Below are 19,481 nucleotides of genomic sequence, written 5' to 3'. Positions count from 1 at the left end.
TTTGTGAACATGTTGATTGTGAGTAGTCTGAACCACATTCTTGGGTCTACTCAAAGTGTCTTTGATGCCCTCAGGCTGGGGAACCCAGTGGGGAGACCACCATGATGACTGCCCAGAGCCTGAGAACTATCAGGATGAGTCTGGGAGACATCTCACCTTTTAAAAGTCCCATCTTTCTTTGACACCTTTTTTTTTTTTTAAATGAGCCTTCCCAGCCACAATAAAGTCAAAGTCTGTTATAGTATCTTGGAATGGTAGGAAAAAGGTGGGAAGGTAACGATGGCATGGCACATCCAGGGGATAGTTGAGAATTTAATGAAGGGACTATTTAAAAAGATGTGGGCAGGGTTAAAGGAAACCTCTGGGAACCATAGGCTTCCCAGGTGGCTCAATGGTAAAGCATCCACTTGCCAATGCAGAAGACCTGGATTCCATCCCTGGGTTGGGAAGATCCCCTGGAGGAGGGCACCACAACCCACTCCAATATTTTCGCTGGAGAATGACATGGATAGAGGAGCCTGGTGGGCTATAGTCCATAGTGTCACAAAGAGTCAGACACCACAGATCCACTGAACATGCATGTACTGGGAGCCATAACTAACCCCAAGTCTGTAGGGGAAGAGGCAGCAGGTGGGAAACAGAACTAAGAGAGAAGTGTAGGAGAAGGCCACAGGGTTGGAGAAATGGTGGTCAGATAAAGAATGCAGACACAGCTAACAGAGTGGCCCTCTGATGCTGCAAGGGGGAGGTCTTGAATAACATCCTGCCTTGTGATCCATCGGTGGCTCAGTGGTAAAGAATCTGTCTGCAGAGCAGGAGCCCCAGGAGACCTGAGTTTGATCCCTGGGTCAGGAAGATCCCCTGGAGAAGGAAATGGCAACCCATTCAAGTATTCTCGCCTGGAGAATCTGCATGGTCAGAGGAGTCTGGCAGGCTACATTCCACTGGGTCACAAAGAGTGGGACACAACTGAAGCCACTTAGCCTGCAAGCACTGTGATCCATCTCCTGCAGGTGCCTTCCATTGGCCAACACCAGGCAAAAAGTCAGAGGACAGTTGATGTCATCCCTAAATGTCAGCCCTGAGTCACAGAGCAGGGTGCTGAGTGGGTCTCGAAGGACATGGGGAAAACCAGCAGTCACTTCCTATCTTTTCCCGCAGCTGGCACCTTGGTTCAGGCATCACCCTTTCTTGTCTGGCCTGTGGTGCTGGCCTTCTTGCCCATCCTCTTGACCCATCTAGTCCATTGCTTTGATGACCAGGTCTGTTTCCAAGAAGCTGTATTCATTCAGCACAGGATTGGGGTGCATAGACCTCAGTTCAGGAGCCAGCTCTGGAGCTTCAAGACCCTTCCCTCAGAAACCTCATGGGTAAAACTTCCAGTGGAGTCCAGGATGCCCGAAGACATTTCCAGGCATGATTCACTGATGCTAGACATATTTTCTTATCTCTCCTTGCTATTCTTTGGAACTCTGCATTCAGATGCTTATATCTTTCCTTTTCTCCTTTGCTTTTTGCTTCTCTTCTTTTCACAGCTATTTGTAAGGCCTCCCCAGACAGCCATTTTGCTTTTTTGCATTTCTTTTCCATGGGGATGGTCTTGATCCCTGCCTCCTGTACAATGTCACGACCTCCGTCCATAGTTCATCAGGCACTCTATCTACCAGATCTAGTCCCTTAAATCTATTTCTCACTTCCACTGTATAATCATAAGGGATTTTATTTAGGTCATACCTGAATGGTCTAGTGGTTTTCCTTATTTTCTTCAATTGAAGTCTGAATTTGGCAATAAGGAGTTCATGGTCTGAGCCACAGTCAGCTCCTGGTCTTGTTTTTGCTGACTATATAGAGTTTCTCCATCGTTGGCTGCAAAGAATATAATCAATCTGATTTCGGTGTTGACGTCTGGTGATGTCCATGTGTAGAGTCTTCTCTTGAGTTGTTGGAAGAGGGTGTTTGCTATGACCAGTGCATTCTCTTGGCAAAACTCTGATTAGCCTTTGCCCTGTTTCATTCCATATTCCAAGGCCAAATTTGCCTGTTACCCCAGGTGTTTCTTGACTTCCTACTTTTGCATTCCAGTCCCCTATAATGAAAAGGACATCTTTTTTGGGTGTTAGTTCTAAAAGGTCTTGGAGGTCTTCATAGAACTGTTCAACTTCAGCTTCTTCAGCATTACTGGTTGGGGCATAAATGGGAATACCAGACCACCTGACCTGCCTCTTGAGAAACCTATATGCAGGTGGAAGCAACAGTTAGAACTGGACATGGAACAACAGACTGGTTCCAAATAGGAAAAGGAGTATGTCAAGGCTGTATATTGTCACCCTGCTTATTTAACTTCTATGCAGAGTACATCATGAGAAATGCTGGGCTGGAAGATGCTCAACCTGGAATCAAGATTGCCAGGAGAAATATCAATAACCTCAGATATGCAGATGACACCACCCTTATGGCAGAAAGTGAAAAGGAACTAAAAAGCCTCTTGATGAAAGTGAAAGAGGAGAGTGAAAAAGTTGGCTTAAAACTCAACATCCAGAAAACGAAGATCATGGCATCTGGTCCCATCACTTCGTGGGAAATAGATGGGGAAACAGTGGAAACAGTGTCAGACTTTATTTTGGGGGGTTCCAAAATCACTGCAGATGGTGATTTCAGCCATGAAATTAAAAGACACTTATTCCTTGGAAGAAAAGTTATGACTAACCTAGACAGCATATTCAAAAGCAGAGACATTACTTTGCCAACAAAGGTCCATCTAGTCAAGGCTATGGTTTTTCCAGTGGTCATGTATGGATGTGAGAGTTGGACTGTGAAGAAAGCTGAGCGCCGAAGAATTGATGCTTTTGAACTGTGGTGTTGGAGAAGGCTCTTGAGAGTCCCTTGGACTGCAAAGAGATCCAACCAGTCCATCCTAAAGGAGATCAGTCCTGGGTGTTCATTGGAAGGACTGATGCTGAAGCTGAAACTCCAATACTTTGGCCACCTCATGCTAAGAGTTGACTCATTGGAAAACACCCTGAAGCTGGGAGATTTTGGGGGCAGGAGGACAAGGGGACAACAGAGGATGAGATGGCTGGATGGCATCACTGACTCTTTGGACATGAGTTTGAGTGAACTCCGGGAGTTGGTGATGGACAGGGAGGCCTGGCGTGCTGCAGTTCATGGGGTCGCAAAGAGTCGGACACGACTGAGCGACTGAACTGAACTGAACTGAGACATATTTTAAATAGCAAGGAATCGACTTGCGACCTTAAACACAAACAGAACGGTCGAAATGGATTGAGGCTGCCTCCCTGCCCTCTTCCAGAAAACCAAGTCACTCGGGCTGGCTGGCGATTGCTTCAAATCTGGTCTCTCCAAGGGCGTGTTTCTGAGGGCGTAGGCTCTGGCGGTCCGGAAAGGCAGGCTCCCGGCTCCTGGGCCCTCCCACCGTGCGGGTAGGGGAAGTCCCTCAGTCCCGCCTGCCACGAATACCCGGCGCCCCCGGTAGTCTTCCACTGGGGCACCTGCGGTGAGGGACACGGCGAGCCGCAGAGAGCGCAGGCGCAGTGTCCGTGCGGGCGACGCCCCTCTCCCCGCCCAGCCCCGCGGCCTCCGCCGCCCCGGCCGCGGTTTTCCTGGCGAAGCCCGCGGTGGCCTCAGCGGGCTCAGAGCCTGGACTAGGCGCGCGGCAGCGGGCAGCCCCGGCCGGAGCACCGGTTCGCGCCTTCCTCTCCGCCACACGCAGGTAACCCGGCCGCCAGTCAGCACAGCAGACTGGGCACTTGACCCTGCCTGCCCGGCCGCCCCCACCCATAAGGAGTGAGAGAAGTCCACTCACTTTCAGCCGAGGCACCTAAGAGGCCGAGTCCCTCTTTGGGGCTTGGGCCGCCCCCTTCACACCCTTTCTCCGGGGCTCTGCTCGACGCCTGAGGGTCCGCGGGGCCCCCACTTCCCAGCACTGCTCCCTTGGAACACCTGGACGCGAGTTCGGTAGGGTCAGCATCAGCTATGGCCTCTGCGCCCCGGTTTCCTGCCACCGTCGTGTGTATGTGTACTTCTCTGATAAAGGCCAGGGCTCTTGCTTTCCTCACGCCCAGGAGCCCACCCAAACCAGGGTGAGTCCCTGTGGCGCCATGGCATCAATTTCAAACTTTTTAAGAATGCTGGGTGGTTTTAGAAATAAGGTTATAAGAATGCTGGGTGGTTGTAAGAAATAACAACTTCTAAATTCTTATTTAGAAATAAGAATGAGTATTTTCGTTTACTCTGTTGCCGACTCTTGGACGCCTGTGTGTATGGTTTGAGATTTTCGCGGAGAATAAACGGTACAGCGCGATCTTTCCCCAGTGAAAGGCAAGGGCAAGGGGTAGTGGAGGAAGGGCCAGGCCGCGGCCGAGTGTGGTGGCTAGAGGCGCAGGGCAAGTCCACGCAGCCTCGCGCAGCTCCGAGGAGGAAAGTGCTACCCCTCCCTGACCCGCCTTTGGGCCGTAGGGTTTCTACGCCACGTGCGCCGTGTGGCCCCTTTGGAGAGAGGAGGATGGAGGGGTGCGCGGGCCAGCAGGAAGGACGAGTAGGGGGGCCGCGCAGACTCGCATCTGTGTCCAGGCTTTTGCCGGGGTTGGCGGGGGAGCGGGATGAAAAGCTGGCGACTGAGTGACGATTGAGGGCCCAGAGACAGTGACGCACTGGGCGGAGAGGGCTGGGAGCGCTTGGGAAACGGGAGGTGTCGGCTGTTTAGTCTCTAAAGGACCTGATTGGGATTGCCCGTGTCCGTGGTGCTGAAGTACCTCCAGCGTCTTCGTCGTCGGCTTAGTTCCCTGGAGGCGGCGTGCCTTGCGGTTCTACGCCGCACCTTTGCCAGAAATAGCCGGCCTCCAAGGCAGGTGGCCAGAGTAGCGCCCGCTCGACAGTGTAACCCTTTTCGGATGAGTTGATGCTTGTTTCCTGAAGATAACTGAAGGCAAATGTGGCTCGTCCTGGTGGTGCAGATAAAGCATATGCCTAACAGGCTTGATTTACCTACATGGGAGGGCACGGGGTGAGCATAAACAAGAACTCTCACATATGAAAATACATAGTATATACACACAAACATTACAAACATGTTAATACACTTACTGGTTTTCAGCGCCATCACACACCACAAATTACACATGTTTTCCAGAACTTTTTTATAATCCATCTTTATTTTTTGACATCTTTAGTATTTCTGAACTCTTCATAACCATTAACTTTCATAATCATCTGTTTCCAAGTCACAGAACCTGTGAATTAAAGTGTTTGGTGTTTGGCTGAGCAAGAAAGTATTTACACATATTTTAAAATTAATTTACTTATTTTTACAAGGACCTACTGTATAGCATGTTACTTCCCTGGTGGCTCAGGGGTAAAGAGTCCACCTTCCACTGCTGGATACGCAGATTTGGTCCCTGGGTCAGGAAGATCCTCTAGAGATGGAAATGGAAACCCACTCCAGTATTCTTGCCTGGAGAATCCCATGGACAGAGGAGCCTGGCAGGCTACAGTCCATGGGGTCACAAAGGGTCGGACATGACTTAGTGACTGAGCGCATTGAGCACCATATGGAAATCTGCTCAATGTTATGTGGCAGCCTGGATGGGACAGGAATTTAGGGGAGAATGGATATATGTGTATGTATGGCTTAGTCCCTTCACTGTTCACCTGAAACTCACAACATTGACTATACCCCAAAACAAGATAAAAAGTTTAAAGTCTAAGAAAATACACATATTTTAATTACAGAACAAATGTAGTCTATAAAGAGGTAAAATTGATATTAATACAAAAAAGATATTCCTAAATGAAGTTTAAACAAAAAGAATTAATGACAAATTTAATAGGAAAAAAGCTAGACAACAATCTTATGGAAAGTTATAACCTGAAGAAAATAATGACTAAGATGTATCACAATGCTGATAATCTCAATTATACTGGTGGGATACGCTTTGTGAACTCTGTAAAGATTACATATATGCTCTTCAAAATGTTGAATAGCTGTGGTTTTTCTCTAATAAAATGTATGCTCATTGTTAAGAAATTTGGGTAATAGGGCAATACATAAAACCAGAGAAAAGTATTGTAAATAGATTTTTAAAAAATTGAATTATAGTTGACTTACAATATTGTGTGAGTGCAGCAAGTGATTCAGTTATACATATATGCATTATATTCTTTTTTTCTGATTCTTTTCCATTATAGATTATTACATGATATTGAGTATAGTTCCCTGTGCTATACAGTAAATCTTTGTTATTTATCTATTTTATATTTGGTAGTGTGCATCTGTTAATCCCATATTCCAATTTATGCCACCCTTTCCTTTTGGTAATCATGTTTGTTTCCTATGTCTGTGAATCTGTTTCTGTTTTGTAAATAAGTTCATTTGTATTATTTTTTAGATTCCACATATAAATGATGTAATATTTGTCTTTCTCTGACTTACGTCACTTATATGTTAATCTGTCAGTCCATTCATATTGCTGCAAATGACATTATTTCATTCTTTTTATGGCTGAGTAATATTCCATTGTGTATACGTACCACATCTTCTTTATGCATTCATTTGTTGATGGACACTTATGTTGCTTCAGTGTCTTGGGTATTGTAAACAGTGGCTCTATGAACATCGGGGTACATGTATCTTTTTGAATTAGAGCTTTCATCTTTTTTGGATGCATGTCCAGGAGTGAGATTCCTGGATCATTATGGTAATTCTATTTTTAGTTTTTTAGGACACTGCTATACTCAAACAGATTTTCTTTTAAGTAAATCCACATGTATTTTAAATGAACCAATCTTCTGTTGGTTGCATTTTCACTGTATAATTTATCACTAATGTCTTTCAAATCAATACATATAAAACTAGGTCATCATTAAGTGTCGTGTAATATTGTACTATGTAAGCAGAGCAATTTATTTAAATAATCTCATAATAAAGAACGTTCATTTATTTCTGATTTTTGCTGTTATCATACCATTCTGCAAATAGTATCTTTGAGTAAATATTTGTGCACTTGATTATATCCTTGGAAAAAATTCCTAGAAGTGAAATTGATGGTTCAATGGATATGCATGTTTTATTTTTGATACATTGATTTATTTCTTTAATTACTTCTTATCTCCTCCCTTGTCTGTTTTATTCTTTACTATGTTCTAATGTCAGATATATGTGTATTCAAGAAATATTTGTTGGAAGAATGATATTTCTAGATTGTGCTACAAAAAAGATGTACCAATATACCAGTATAAAAACTGAATTAGAATGTCAGAATTCCCACACTATTACCAAAATAAGGTTTTTTGTCAATTGGATAGGCAGTAAAGAGCATCTTTTTATATACTTACTGCTGCTGCTGCTGCTGCTGCTGCTGCTGCTGCTAAGTCGCTTCAGTCGTGTCCGACTCCTTGCGACCCCACAGACGGCAGCCCACCAGGCTCCCCCGTCCCTGGGATTCTCCAGGCAAGAACACTGGAGTGGGTTGCCATTTCCTTCTCCAATGCATGCAAGTGAAAAGGGAAAGTGAAGTCGCTCAGTCGTGTCCGACTCTTAGCGACCCCACAGACGGCAGCCCACCAGGCTCCCCCGTCCCTGGGATTCTCCAGGCAAGAATACTGGAGTGGGTTGCCATTTCCTTCTCCAATGCATGAAAGTGAAAAGTCAAAGTGAAGTCGCTCAGTCGTGTCTGACTCTCAGCAACCCCATGGACTGCAGCCTACCAGGCTCCTCCGTCCATGGGATTTTCCCGGCAAGAGTACTTACTGGTTGTTTTTTTTTTGTTTTGTGAGTTTCCAGCTCATAGCTTTATTTTTCTGTTGGTATGCTTATAGGCTTTTTCTTATTTGTGAAAATTCTTCAGATGCTAAAGATTTTTGTTGAGTATGTTGCAACTTTTTCCCTGACTTTTTAAAAATTTTTAAACTTTATTATATTTTCTGCTGTATAGAAAATTTCACATTTTATATAGTCAAATCTATCTTTTTACCCTTTATAATATCTGACATTTACATTTGGTTGTTCAATTCAGTCGCTCAGTCATGTAGGACTCTTTGTGACCCCACTCTTTGTGGCAGCCCGCCAGGCCTCCCTGTCCATCACCAACTCCATCCTTCTATAATAAAGATAATCAACTATGTTTCATGATATGATAAAAAGATTACATTTTAAATTCTAGGTTTATACTCCCATTTTCATTTTTAAATTCATTTCATTACTAGATGTAAAATTCTATTGAAGATGGCTTTGTGAGAAGTAATTGCTTATTTTAACCCATATGTACATAGGCTTGTCTTCTATGAGGAATAACATGTTACTTAGTTTGAAACTTTTAATACTTATTCAGTTTCTAAATATTTAATGATAATGATTCAAAAAGATACATGCACCCCCATGTTCATTGCAGGAATATTTACAATAGCCAGGACAAGGAAGTAACCTAGATGTCCGTCAACAGATGAATGGATAAAGAAGTTAGGGCATATATACACAATGGAATATTACTCAGCCATAAAAAGGAACAAAATTGTGCCATTTGCAGAGATGAGGGTGGACCTAGAGACTGTCATACAGAGTGAAGTAAGTCAGAAAGAGAAAAACAAATATCGTATAGTGTCACTTATATGTGGAATCTAGAAAAATGGTACAGATGAACTTATTTGTAAACCAGAAATAGAGGCACCAACGTAGAAAACAAATGTATGGATATCAAGGAGGTGAGGAGGTGGAATGAACTGGAAGATTGGGATTGACATATCTACACAATTATGTATAAAACAGATAACTAATGAGAACCTACTGTATAGCAAAAGGAGCTCTATACTCAGTACTCAGTGCTCTGTGGTGTATTAGGAAGAAAATCCAAAAAAGAGGGGATATGTGTATATGTATAACTGATTCACTTTGCTGAACAGCAGGAACTAACAACATTGTAAAGGAACTATACTCCAATAAAAATTAATAAAAAATACTTAAAGTGTTTTTATTTAAATGCCATTTAGTCTGTCATATTTTCAAACTGTTACTATCCAATCTTTTTAAAAAGGAGCTACTCTTTAGAGTATTTTTTGTAGATGAAAGAAAATATGACAATGAAGAAAATATGTATACATATAAATATACCTGGAGTATTGGGAAAGGAGTACATCAAGGCTGTATATTGTCACCTTGCTTACTTAATTTATATGCAGAATACATCATGAGAAATGCCAGGCTGGATGAAGCACAAGCTGGAAGATTGCCAGGAGAAATATCAATAACCTCAGATATGCAGATTATACCACCCTTATGGCAGAAAGCCAAGAGGAAAAAAAGAGCCTCTTGATGAAAGTGAAAGAGGAGAGTGAAAAAGCTGGCTTAAAACTCAACATTCAAAAAACTAAAATCATGGCATCCAGTTCCATCACTTCATGGCAAATAGATGAGGAAACAATGGAAACAGTGAGAGACTGTTTTTTGGGGCTCCAAAATCACTGCAGATGGTGATTTCAGCCATGAAATTAAAAGACACTTACTCCTTGGAAGAAAAGCTATGACCAACCTAGACAGCATATTAAAAAGCAGAGACATTACTTTGCTGACAAAGGTCCATCTAGTCAAAGCTATGGTTTTTCCAGTAGTCATGTATGGATATGAGAGTTGGACTGTGAATAAAGCTGAGCACTGAAGAATTGATACTTTTGAACTGTGGTGTTGGAGAAGACTCTTGGGAGTCCCTTGGACTGCAAGAAGATCAAACCAGTCAATCCTAAAGGAAATCAGTCCTGAATATTCACTGGAAGGACTGATGCTGAAGCTGAAGCTCCAATATTGGCTAACTGATGCAAAGAACTGACTCACTGGAAAAGACCCTGATGCTGCGAAAGATTGAAGACAGGAGGAGAAGGGGTGACAGAGGATAAGATAATTGGATGGCATCACCAACTCAATGGACATGAGTTTGAGCAAGCTCCAGGAGTTGGTGATGGACAGGGAAGCCTGGAGTGCTACAGTCCATGGGGTCGCAGAGAGTTAGAAATGACTGAGCAACTGAACTGAACTGAATATGCCATAATCAAATATAAGCTTAATTGGAGCTTATAAAATTAATTTTTACAATATTTTAATTCAAATGGATGGCTGAATTCCCCAGTAACTTTTTAAAATTGAAGTATAGTTGATTTACAATGCTGTGCCAGTCTCTGCTGTACAGCAAAGTGACTCAGTTATACACATATATACATTCTTCTTAAAAATAGTCTTTTCCTTTATGGTTTATCACAGGATATTGAATATAGTTCCCCATGATAGACATTAGGACTTTGTTGTTTATCCATAGTGACTTTTAAGTTGGATAGTACTGCTATCCACACTTCAGGTCTTTTAGCTGATCATAGCAATTGTTGGCCTGTCTAGCAATCTGGCAGTTTGTGCTGGTCTTCATGAGGACTAGATCATTCCCAATTAGTAGGTGCTTGAGGAGTCTTTGCATCCTGGTGAACTGAATAGCAATATAATTTTCCAGGTTGAGGTTGGAATTTGTTGATGGGGAAAATGATGATGGTATTAATTGTATTCTAACTAAACTCTCTTTCTTGGGCACTTTCGAACGTTTCATTGGTGATGAGTGTCTTGTCTCATTTTCCTTGTGGAGGTCACGTTGCCTCTGCAAGGAAATATGGATGATATTCTTAAACACTCTGGTAAGTCACAGTTCCAGGATGTTATGTGCCGCTGCTCTTTCTTATTTCATGTTTCTCCAGCATTATTTTTATTATAAAATCAGGCACAGTGACCTTTTCCATCACCACACTTGTTTTTGTTTTTCTTTTGCCATTCTGTCCTTAACAGTTGATTCTCTATGTAACCAAAGTATTGTTTAAAAGTCACTGTGTGCTGATCACTGGCTTGGGTGTCAGAAGGAGAATGATACCCACTCCAGTGCCTCTCCCTTCTCACTTTTCATCCATCTACCTTCTAGTCTGGACACAGGAAATCCCCGTCTACTTAGGGAAATGTCAGAGATGAGCTGAGATCATTGAGTTTTGTCTTTCTGTGGACCAAAACTGTACTTTGCCCTATAAATGTTTATATATATATATAAAGCTTAAAAATTTTGGCCCTTTATGAGCTTCTCTGATGGCTCATTTGGTAAAGACTCCAACTGCAATGCAGGAGACCCCAGTTTGACTCCTGGGTTGGGAAGATCCCCTGGAGAAGGGAAAGGCTATCAGTATTTAGAATACTCCAGTATTCTGGGCTAGAGAATTCCATGGACTACAGTCCATGGGGACTCAAAGAGTCAGAAACGACTGAGCAACTTTCACTTTCACTGTATAACATTATACATGTTAAATACTTACTCCTCTGATTTCCCTTATAGTCACTGCTGTAGTTGAATTATATATGATCAATGAGCATATGTAATAATTTATGTGCACTTAACTGTGTTGTTGGAGAAGACTCTTGAGAGTCCCTTGGACTGCAAGGAGATCCAACCAGTCCATCCTGGTTGGATGTTCACCAGTCCTGGGTGTTCATTGGAAAGACTGATGCTGAAGCTGAAACTCCAGTACTTTGGCCACCTCATGCGAAGAGTTGACTCATTGGAAAAGACTCTGATGCCGGGAGGGATTGGGGGCAGGAGGAGAAGGGGACGACAGAGGATGAGATGGCTGGATGGCATCACTGACTCAATGGACGTGAGTTTGAGTGATCTCAGGGAGTTGGTGATGGACAGGGAGGCCTGGCGTGCTGCAGTTCATGGGGTCCCAAAGAGTCGGACACGACTGAGCAACTGAACTGAACTGAACTGAACACCATTTCATGTATTGAATTTTATATTAATTCAATCCACATGTGTGTCATCATTACTTAGGTTCATTTAGTCATTTCCTGACTTCTCAAAATCACTTTTCTCTTTCCTTGTATTTAAGGCCCCGGAGTATCAGCAACTTTATTGAACCATGACTTTTACTTTAAAAACCTGAAGGAAAGTAAAGCTATTAGGTAATCTAATTTCTCATTTATTTTGCCTCTGGGCTCTGTGTAACTCTGGCTGAGCCATTGTTCTAAATGGGGGTGAGGGACTTGCCCGGTGGTCCAGTGGTTCAGAATTCACCTGCCAATGCAGGGAACGCATGATCCATCCCTGGTCCATGAAGGTCCCACTTGCCTCAGGGCAACTAATCCCATGCGCCAAAACTATTGAGTCCTTGTGCCGGTGTCGCTGTGCAACAAGAGAAGCCACCACAATGAGGAGCAGCGCACCACAACTAGGTAGGAGCCCCTGCTTGCCACAATTGCAGAAAGCCCACACACTGCAACCAAGACCCAGTGGAGCCAAAAATGAATAAAATTTAAAAAGTAATAAATGGGAGCGAGGATCCCAAAGATGAATGAGGCTGCTGAGGGCGGGATGGACTGAAGCCAGATACTCACAATTACTTCTTGGATGATTCCCTTAATTTAGAGCTGAGATAGAAGATAGTGTTAGATTGCAGAACTGTGGCAACCAAAGCTCTACACAACAAATGAGACCCAGAATTAGAGGTCTCTGGTTAAACGGGTGACTTTATTCAAAGCATGCTCCCAGCATTTGTTGAGTCTGGCAATGCCTTAAGGTAAGGGGATACCATGAATAAGTAAGGACATAATCTCTGTTCTTGGAGCAGTAACACTTTATCAGGAGTGAGTGTTACATAAACAATTCACAGTGAGTGATACGTTATGCCAAGGATTGTAACAGAGTTCTGTAGAAAGTGTTCTTGAACCCAGAGGAGGAACAGGTTGTTCATTGAGAGATTTCTCCCAAGTAGTTCTCCAGGAAGGTTGTGGGAATGTGGGTGGGAGTTTGCCGGATATTGCTTCATTAGGCAGTAAGTAGTTGACGACTTCAAGTCAGACTGGAAGATGACAGTCTGAATTTGAAGGCTGGCTGCCATAAGCAGCTCTGTAACCTTGGGCAAGTCACTGACGCTTGTTGATCTTCACTTGATTTGTTTTTAAAGAGAGACTAATATTAGTGCCTACCTTGTTGGGGTTGTTGTGGGATTTAGTAAAATAATAATGTAAAGCACTAGGTGCGCAGTAGTCAATTTATTTGTCTCTCTATAAAGTTGTATGTAAATCAATCTGGACTAGTGTTTATTGATCACATTGTTACAGGTCAAAAGGATAAAAATAAAAACTTTTTGTGTCTTTTCAATCGATGCGTAATTCTCCCAATCTGGAAATTCCTCTCTTAATGTTGCTTAAATCCCACGCCTACTGCTTTTTACCAATTCTCATGCTATCCCAAACCAAAACAGGTCTAGTCTGAAACTGTCATCACTTTTTGTTCTCTAGTACTTAGTGTTACAGCAAATACATATTTAATTGTATAATTTCCTTCTTTTAACATACACAGCACTTGTGTCTATTTTTGGTACTATTAGCATATTTCTTTTCTCCCACATGAATGTGTAAGTTCTTTAAGAGAAAGCATATGTTTTCTTAATTTTATCTCTCGCAGTATCCTAGCACAGTGCCTTCCACACCACAGGCATTTAGTAAATATTGACTGAAGGAAAAACCCTAAATGTGTGAGGATGCCAGAATAGCTGGTGTGATCTCAGGCTCCCCTCATAGAAGTAGAATCTCTCCTGAATAGGCGAGATCATAGAAACTGGAGTGGTTAATATGGTGAGATGAAAACCATGATTATATGTGGAGTAACTAAAAAAAGAGGAGATTTTCAGTCTGGAGAAGAGAAAACTCATGATGGGAGACCTGGGACAGGGAGGGTAGAAAAGTTCCTGATACTGAGATTTCCTGTGGAAGAGAAATAATTAGTGACCCCAGAGCTAATATGTAGGAACAGATTCTGGAAACTATAGATAGGGAGATTTTGACTGAATGTTAAAAAACAATTTTCTAACAACCAGAATGATTCCCAGGTGGCTGCTTTCAAAAGGAATAAGTAGGTTCAAACAGAAACTGAACTATTTGTTGCAGATGCTACAGAGGTGATAGTTGCTATTAAAGGAACTGGAGTAGATGACCGCCAAAGGCTTTTTCAACTCTCATGGTTGTTAACTCTATGTGTATTATTATAATGTTGTATATGACTGCCTTATAGTAAATATATACATCTTAATGTATATATTGTATATGGATAAAGACATATAATGTATTTATGTACAGATCATATAACCTCATTATCACCATATTGCCTAAATTAATGAAAGATGAAAATGACTTTTCAAAAGCTTATCTTGATCATTTAAAATATTTTGCTAACATCTTTTTTTACTTGAGGACAGTGGTTTATAAAATATTGTCCTACGTGTACACTGTGTGCTTAAATTTCAATAAAAAGTTCAGTGATGGTGTTAGCATCTCAAATACAAATAAATATTCTTTCAATCTCAAAATTAAATCTGAAAAGAGAAAATAAATAAGTGAGCCAGAGTCAACTTGTTCTGATTCAGATGAGTTGTGGTGTACAGTTCAGGTGTTCATTACTACTACCACTACCACAATTATCACTAACATTTATTTAACATTTACCGTGTACCTTGTTGTTGCTGTTTTAGTTGCTAAATTGTGTCTGACTCTTTGCAACCCATGAACTGCAGCACACCAGGCATCCTTGTCCTTCTTTATCTCCTGGAGTTTGCTCCATTGAGTCAATGATGTCATCCAAAAATCTCCTCTGTTGCTCCCTTCTTCTCTTGCCCTCAACCTTTCCCAGCATCAGGGTCTTTTCAAAAGAGTTGGCTCTTCGCATCAGGTGGCCAAAATATTGGAACTTCAGCTTCAGCATCAGTCTCTCCAATGAATAGTCAGGGTTGATTTCCTTTAGGATTAACTGATTTAATTTCCTTGCTGTCCATGGGACTCTCAAGAGTCTTCTCCAGCACCACAGTTCGAAAGCATCGATTCTTCAACGCTCAGCCTTCTTTACAGGTACTGTATACCTAGCTATGTTTTAAGCACCTCATATGTATTAACTCATGTACTTCTTCCAAAAACTCTTATGTTATCCCCAATATATTTTTTCATATTTTATTTAGAAATAATTTCAAATTTATAGTAAAGTTTCATGCTTTTAAAGTCCAACAAACTATTGGGGTGAAAGCTAATTCTCATGTATACTTCACCCCAAGTTCTCCAATGATAAACATTTTTCAATGTTCTCTTTGTCACTCATTCAGATACTTTTTTTTTCTGAACCAATTGAAAATAAGTTGCAAATGTGATGCCTAATTATCCCTACTTAAGTGTCTTCCTTAAAGACAAGACACTCTCCTGTATAACCACAGTCATTCAGTATTTGTCCCAGTAATTTCCTTTTTGGAAAAATATTTTTTATTTCTTGTCTAGAATCAAATCCAGGGTTGTAATTGCATTTAGTTATGTCCCTTTAATCTTTACTTTGTGATAGTTCTTCATTTCTTCCTTGTTGTTAGTGACTTTGACATTTTGGGAAGTTCAGACCATTCATTTGGTAGAATGTTCCTCATTTAGGTTTATTTAGGTTTGTCTGAGGCAAGTTATGCATTTTTGGCATAGTTATACATTTTTGGCAGGAAAATGATAGATGTGATATTGTGTGTTTTCAGTGGATCTTATTAAGAGACACAATATTGATTTGTCCTTTTTTTTTTTTGCCATTTTAAATGAATTCATTTAAATCCAAGTAGTACAGAATTCAGTATAGAACAAAGACTTAACAACACACTTCGGCAGGATTCTGGGTTGGATTTATGCAGATCTCATAGCTAAAGTAGAAATGGCTAAGAAGAACTAAAGAGGAGCTACTCTATGATTACTTATTAATTTATACAAACATTTGTTCTTAAATGTACTAGGTTCTAAGACAACACCTCATTCTAGCTGTAGATGGCAACAGATGTTACAGCAGGAAATCCAGATGTTTAAACATGAATGGAATTAAGGAGCATCATTGCCTCAGGCACAAGAAACAGCTTCCTTTTTGCCAGATTTCTTAATTCCATCTGTGCCCATGGGGCCTTTCCCTGTGGCCTTCACTTTTGGCTCCTCGAGTTTCTTCTGCTCCTCCTTTTTCTGCTTGAATGCCTTATCTTCCTGGTCCATCTTTTTGTCTTGCTCCTTGGACTGCTTCAGGGGCTTCTTCTGGTACCTTTGCTGCCCAATGTGGTGTCTGCCGCCCCTTACCCAGTGACTGATCTTTTTGCTGCTGATGTGAACTTTGATGACTTGGTAAAGGTGAAAACTTCTCCACTGTCAAGTTGTTATTTTTCCTTTTGTAGTTTTTAAGAGATAATTTTATTTATTTATTTTTGGTTATGTTGGGTCTTCATTGCTGCAAGGGCTTTTCTCTAGTTGTGGAGAGCGGGCGTTACTCTTCATTTGTGGTGCTTAGGCTTGTCATTGCAATGGCACCTATGGACTCAAGGGTGCACAGGCCTCAGTGGTTGTGGCGCATGGGCCCAGTAGTTGTGGCTCCTCGGTTCCAGAGCACAGGCTCAACAGTTGTGGCACACAGGCTTAGTTGCTCTGCAGCATGTGGGATCTTCCCAGACCAGGAATCAAATCGGTGTCTCCTATATTGGCAGGCGGATTCTTTACCACTGAACCATGAAGGAAGCCCTCCCTTTGTAATTAATAAGCATTTTGTGGGGAGATACTTTGAGACTATGTCATCCTATTCTTCAGCAAACTTTCAGTCACTTATGATGATTCTTGCTTGAGTAATTACTATGATGATTGCCAAATGGCGATTTTTCCAATTTTTCCATCTTACCTTTTTTGTTTTCTTTGGCCTTGCCATGTGGCTTGTGGGGTCTTAACTCCTCAAGACCAGAGACTGAATCCCAGGTGGAGTCCTAACCACATGACCACCGGGGAATTCTCCATTTATTTTACTTTTACTAGTTTGTATTCTGTTGTAAAGGAGTTTTCTCTTTATTTATGTATTCATTTATTTACATCAATTTGGCTTGTGGATTTCTATTGTGTTCAGTGGATTACTTTCATTATTGACTTTGATGCTGAAATTGTTACAGATTTGGTCATTTGAATCCCATTCAAGTTGTTTCTTGTGTTGCTTTGAAATCTCTATTATCCGAGTACTTTCTAGTGTAAGATGTTTCAGATTCATCTTGTACTTTTCCTGTCCCTGCCATTTCAGTCATTTCAAAAGATATTTTTCTAAAGAGCCCTGCTTTCTTTTAGCAGAGAATGCAAGCTCTGGGTGCTAGGTGTGGTCATTGCTCCTGGAGTCTCATTACTTTAGGCTACTTTAAGGCCATCCTGGGCTTCCCTGGTGGTTCAGCGGTAAAGAATCCCACCCGCCAATGAAGGAGAAAGGTCCCATGAAGAAGGGAATGGCTACCCACTCCAGAATTCTTGCCTGGGAAATTCCATGGACAGAGGAGCCTGGTGGGCTATAGTCCATGGGGTCACAGAGCTGGACATGATTTATTGGCTAAACAACAACAACAAGAACAATGGCCATCTTAGCTGACAGAACTGGGGAACTCATAAGTACATATGCACATCTATATTTATTAACCTATTTATATTAAAATTAGTTTAATATCTTAAACGGCACTCTAATACCACAGTGTTAATTCTAGTCTTCACCTTTTTTCTATTTATATCTTCCTTCTCTGAGGGTGAGAAATTTGGTTCCCATTATCTTCAATATATTTAACTATAATATTTGTTTGTTCTCTCTTTATATAACCAATATCCTGACCTCACGGGCAATCCCCTTGGCCACAATTCTTCCTCATGCTCAGTCTTGCTGCCTCTACCAGCCTCTTCACAGCCTTAAGTTACACAGCTAGAAAGTGGTGAAGCAGGAAAAAATGTGCAAAGTTGCTTAATTGCTTGACTGCAAGTTCTCCAACCCAAGAGTGTCTATTGTGAAGCTGCTGCTGTGAAGACATACTCAAGGAAAAGGGGCCCTTTGGCTAATGAGATGAAGATTTAAGCAGGCAGAGTGGCAGCTTTCAGGACTGCGCCTTCCAAGGGAAACTTGGAGAATGAAGGATGGAGGCAGCCGAATGGCGGTACCTGCCAAGAACCGCAGTGAGGGGATTCTCCAAAACTAGTGCAGTTGGGTGGTCAGTCAGCCAGCACCTCCACTGCCACAGGTCTCCACTATGTTTTCTTTCTCTATCAAGAGCACATTCCATTAAGACAAACGTATCGCTGTGCTGTTATTTCTAAAGACGGAATTTTGCTTTTATTAGCAGTTCCTTAAATTAAAATGCTAGGAGCTGGATGATGGTGTCTGCTGTTGTAGAGCTGACTTCATTTCCTGGTCCAGAAGATCAGAAATCTGTTCATGTTTTAGAAAACAGCGTGAGATCCATCTGTTCAGGTCAGATTTTTCCACATTAACATGGAAATTTATAGAGTGGTAACTTATGTAAGAAAAACCAATGATGGTTATATTCTTTGCTGCTATTTGGAATCCATGTTATTTTTTTTGTTAGTCATGAAAATATAGTAATCCATGTACACATGCGCAATGACTTAATTCTTTTGAACACTATGTATAATAAAGGCATCCACTTTAGTTTATGTAGTATTTCACCTCTGTTTTGGTTTGGGTTCTAGGCACCATTTATCCAGTTTCCCTTTGTAATACAGTCTGTTTATATGCAGTTTTCCTTGCAACAGAAGGCATAGAAATGTAAGAGCTACATTTGGCTTCCTGGGTGATTTCTGGTATGACTGAAACACGGAATACTGATTATTTTCCCTCTGATGAAAATATGAAAAAAAAATTAAAAAAATTTTCCCCCTGATTTTAAAGTAGATGCATGGCTTATATGGAAAATAAAACTAAAAAGTAAATAGAAGAAAGTGTTGAATAATTGAAATTTCACCATCCAAAGTCTAGATACAAATTGTTTTATATAGATTCATAGGATGAATGCTTTTTTATATCTTTTGTACCTTTCTTTTTACTTAGCATTGTGACATGAAGGGGCTTTCTAGGTGGCACTAGGGCTTCCCAAGTGGTGCTGGTGATAAAGAACCTGCCTGCCAATGCAGGAAACACAGGAGACATGAGTTCAAGGTTTGATCCCTGGTTTGGAAAGATTTCCTGGAGGAGGGCATGGCAACCCACTCCAGTATTCTTGCCTGGAGAATGCCATGGACCAAGGAGCCTGGCAGGCTACAGTCCATAGGGTTGCAAAGAACTGTACATGACTGAAGCAACTTAGCATGCATGCAGGTGACATGAAGATTTTTTCTGTTAATATATGTGTACAGATATACTATCTTTTTTGATGACTGCATAATATTGCATTGATTTTTTTGTTTAACAGGTCCCTCATTAAAGGACAATAAAGTTATTTTCCATTTTTCACAGTGTAAAGAAAGCCGTGATGAGTGTCCTTGCTTGCCATCTTTATGTACTTTACTAGTGATCTCCTTTGGATATATTCTTGGAAATAGGACTGCTGGGTCAAAGACTTCACACATTCTAAATTTTTGTACATGCTGCTGGTAAAAT

General features: G+C 41.4%; 2 protein-coding genes across 7 annotated transcripts in view; one reads left to right on the top strand and one right to left on the bottom strand.

The window, feature by feature from the left end:
- The first annotated feature begins 3,561 nt into the window (after positions 1-3,561).
- Positions 3,562-19,481, top strand: part of SLC35G2 (solute carrier family 35 member G2) — a 36,548-nt gene continuing 20,628 nt past the window's right edge. Inside the window, exon 1 of one of the 6 annotated variants that reach the window (XM_070794367.1) lies at positions 3,562-3,730. The gene's annotated coding sequence lies outside the window, so the exon portion shown is untranslated. The other 5 variants (XM_019962063.2, XM_070794363.1, XM_070794370.1 and 2 more) reach the window with 5 other exon arrangements.
- LOC109563234 (translation machinery-associated protein 7-like) lies at positions 4,093-16,775 on the bottom strand. Its single transcript, XM_070787185.1, has 2 exons — positions 16,749-16,775; positions 4,093-16,225 (listed from the first exon to the last, which is right to left on the bottom strand). Exons 1-2 carry the CDS (start codon positions 16,773-16,775, stop codon positions 15,932-15,934), a joined length of 321 nt encoding a protein of 106 aa, XP_070643286.1. The 3' UTR covers positions 4,093-15,931.

The sequence above is a fragment of the Bos indicus genome, chromosome 1 (assembly GCF_029378745.1).
Source record: "Bos indicus isolate NIAB-ARS_2022 breed Sahiwal x Tharparkar chromosome 1, NIAB-ARS_B.indTharparkar_mat_pri_1.0, whole genome shotgun sequence".
NCBI classification, from domain to species: domain Eukaryota; kingdom Metazoa; phylum Chordata; class Mammalia; order Artiodactyla; family Bovidae; genus Bos; species Bos indicus.
Note: the sequence above shows the minus strand (reverse complement) of the source record. Positions and strands in the feature narration are given on the sequence as shown.

Excerpts from the sequence above, each read along its gene's own strand:
- LOC109563234 (XM_070787185.1), bottom strand. The coding sequence starts at position 16,775 with ATGGCAAGGCCAAAGAAAACAAAAAAG. Across the intron at positions 16,226-16,748 it reads GGCCAAAGAAAACAAAAAAG|TGGAGAAGTTTTCACCTTTA; the intron begins GTAAGATGGAAA and ends ACAACTTGACAG.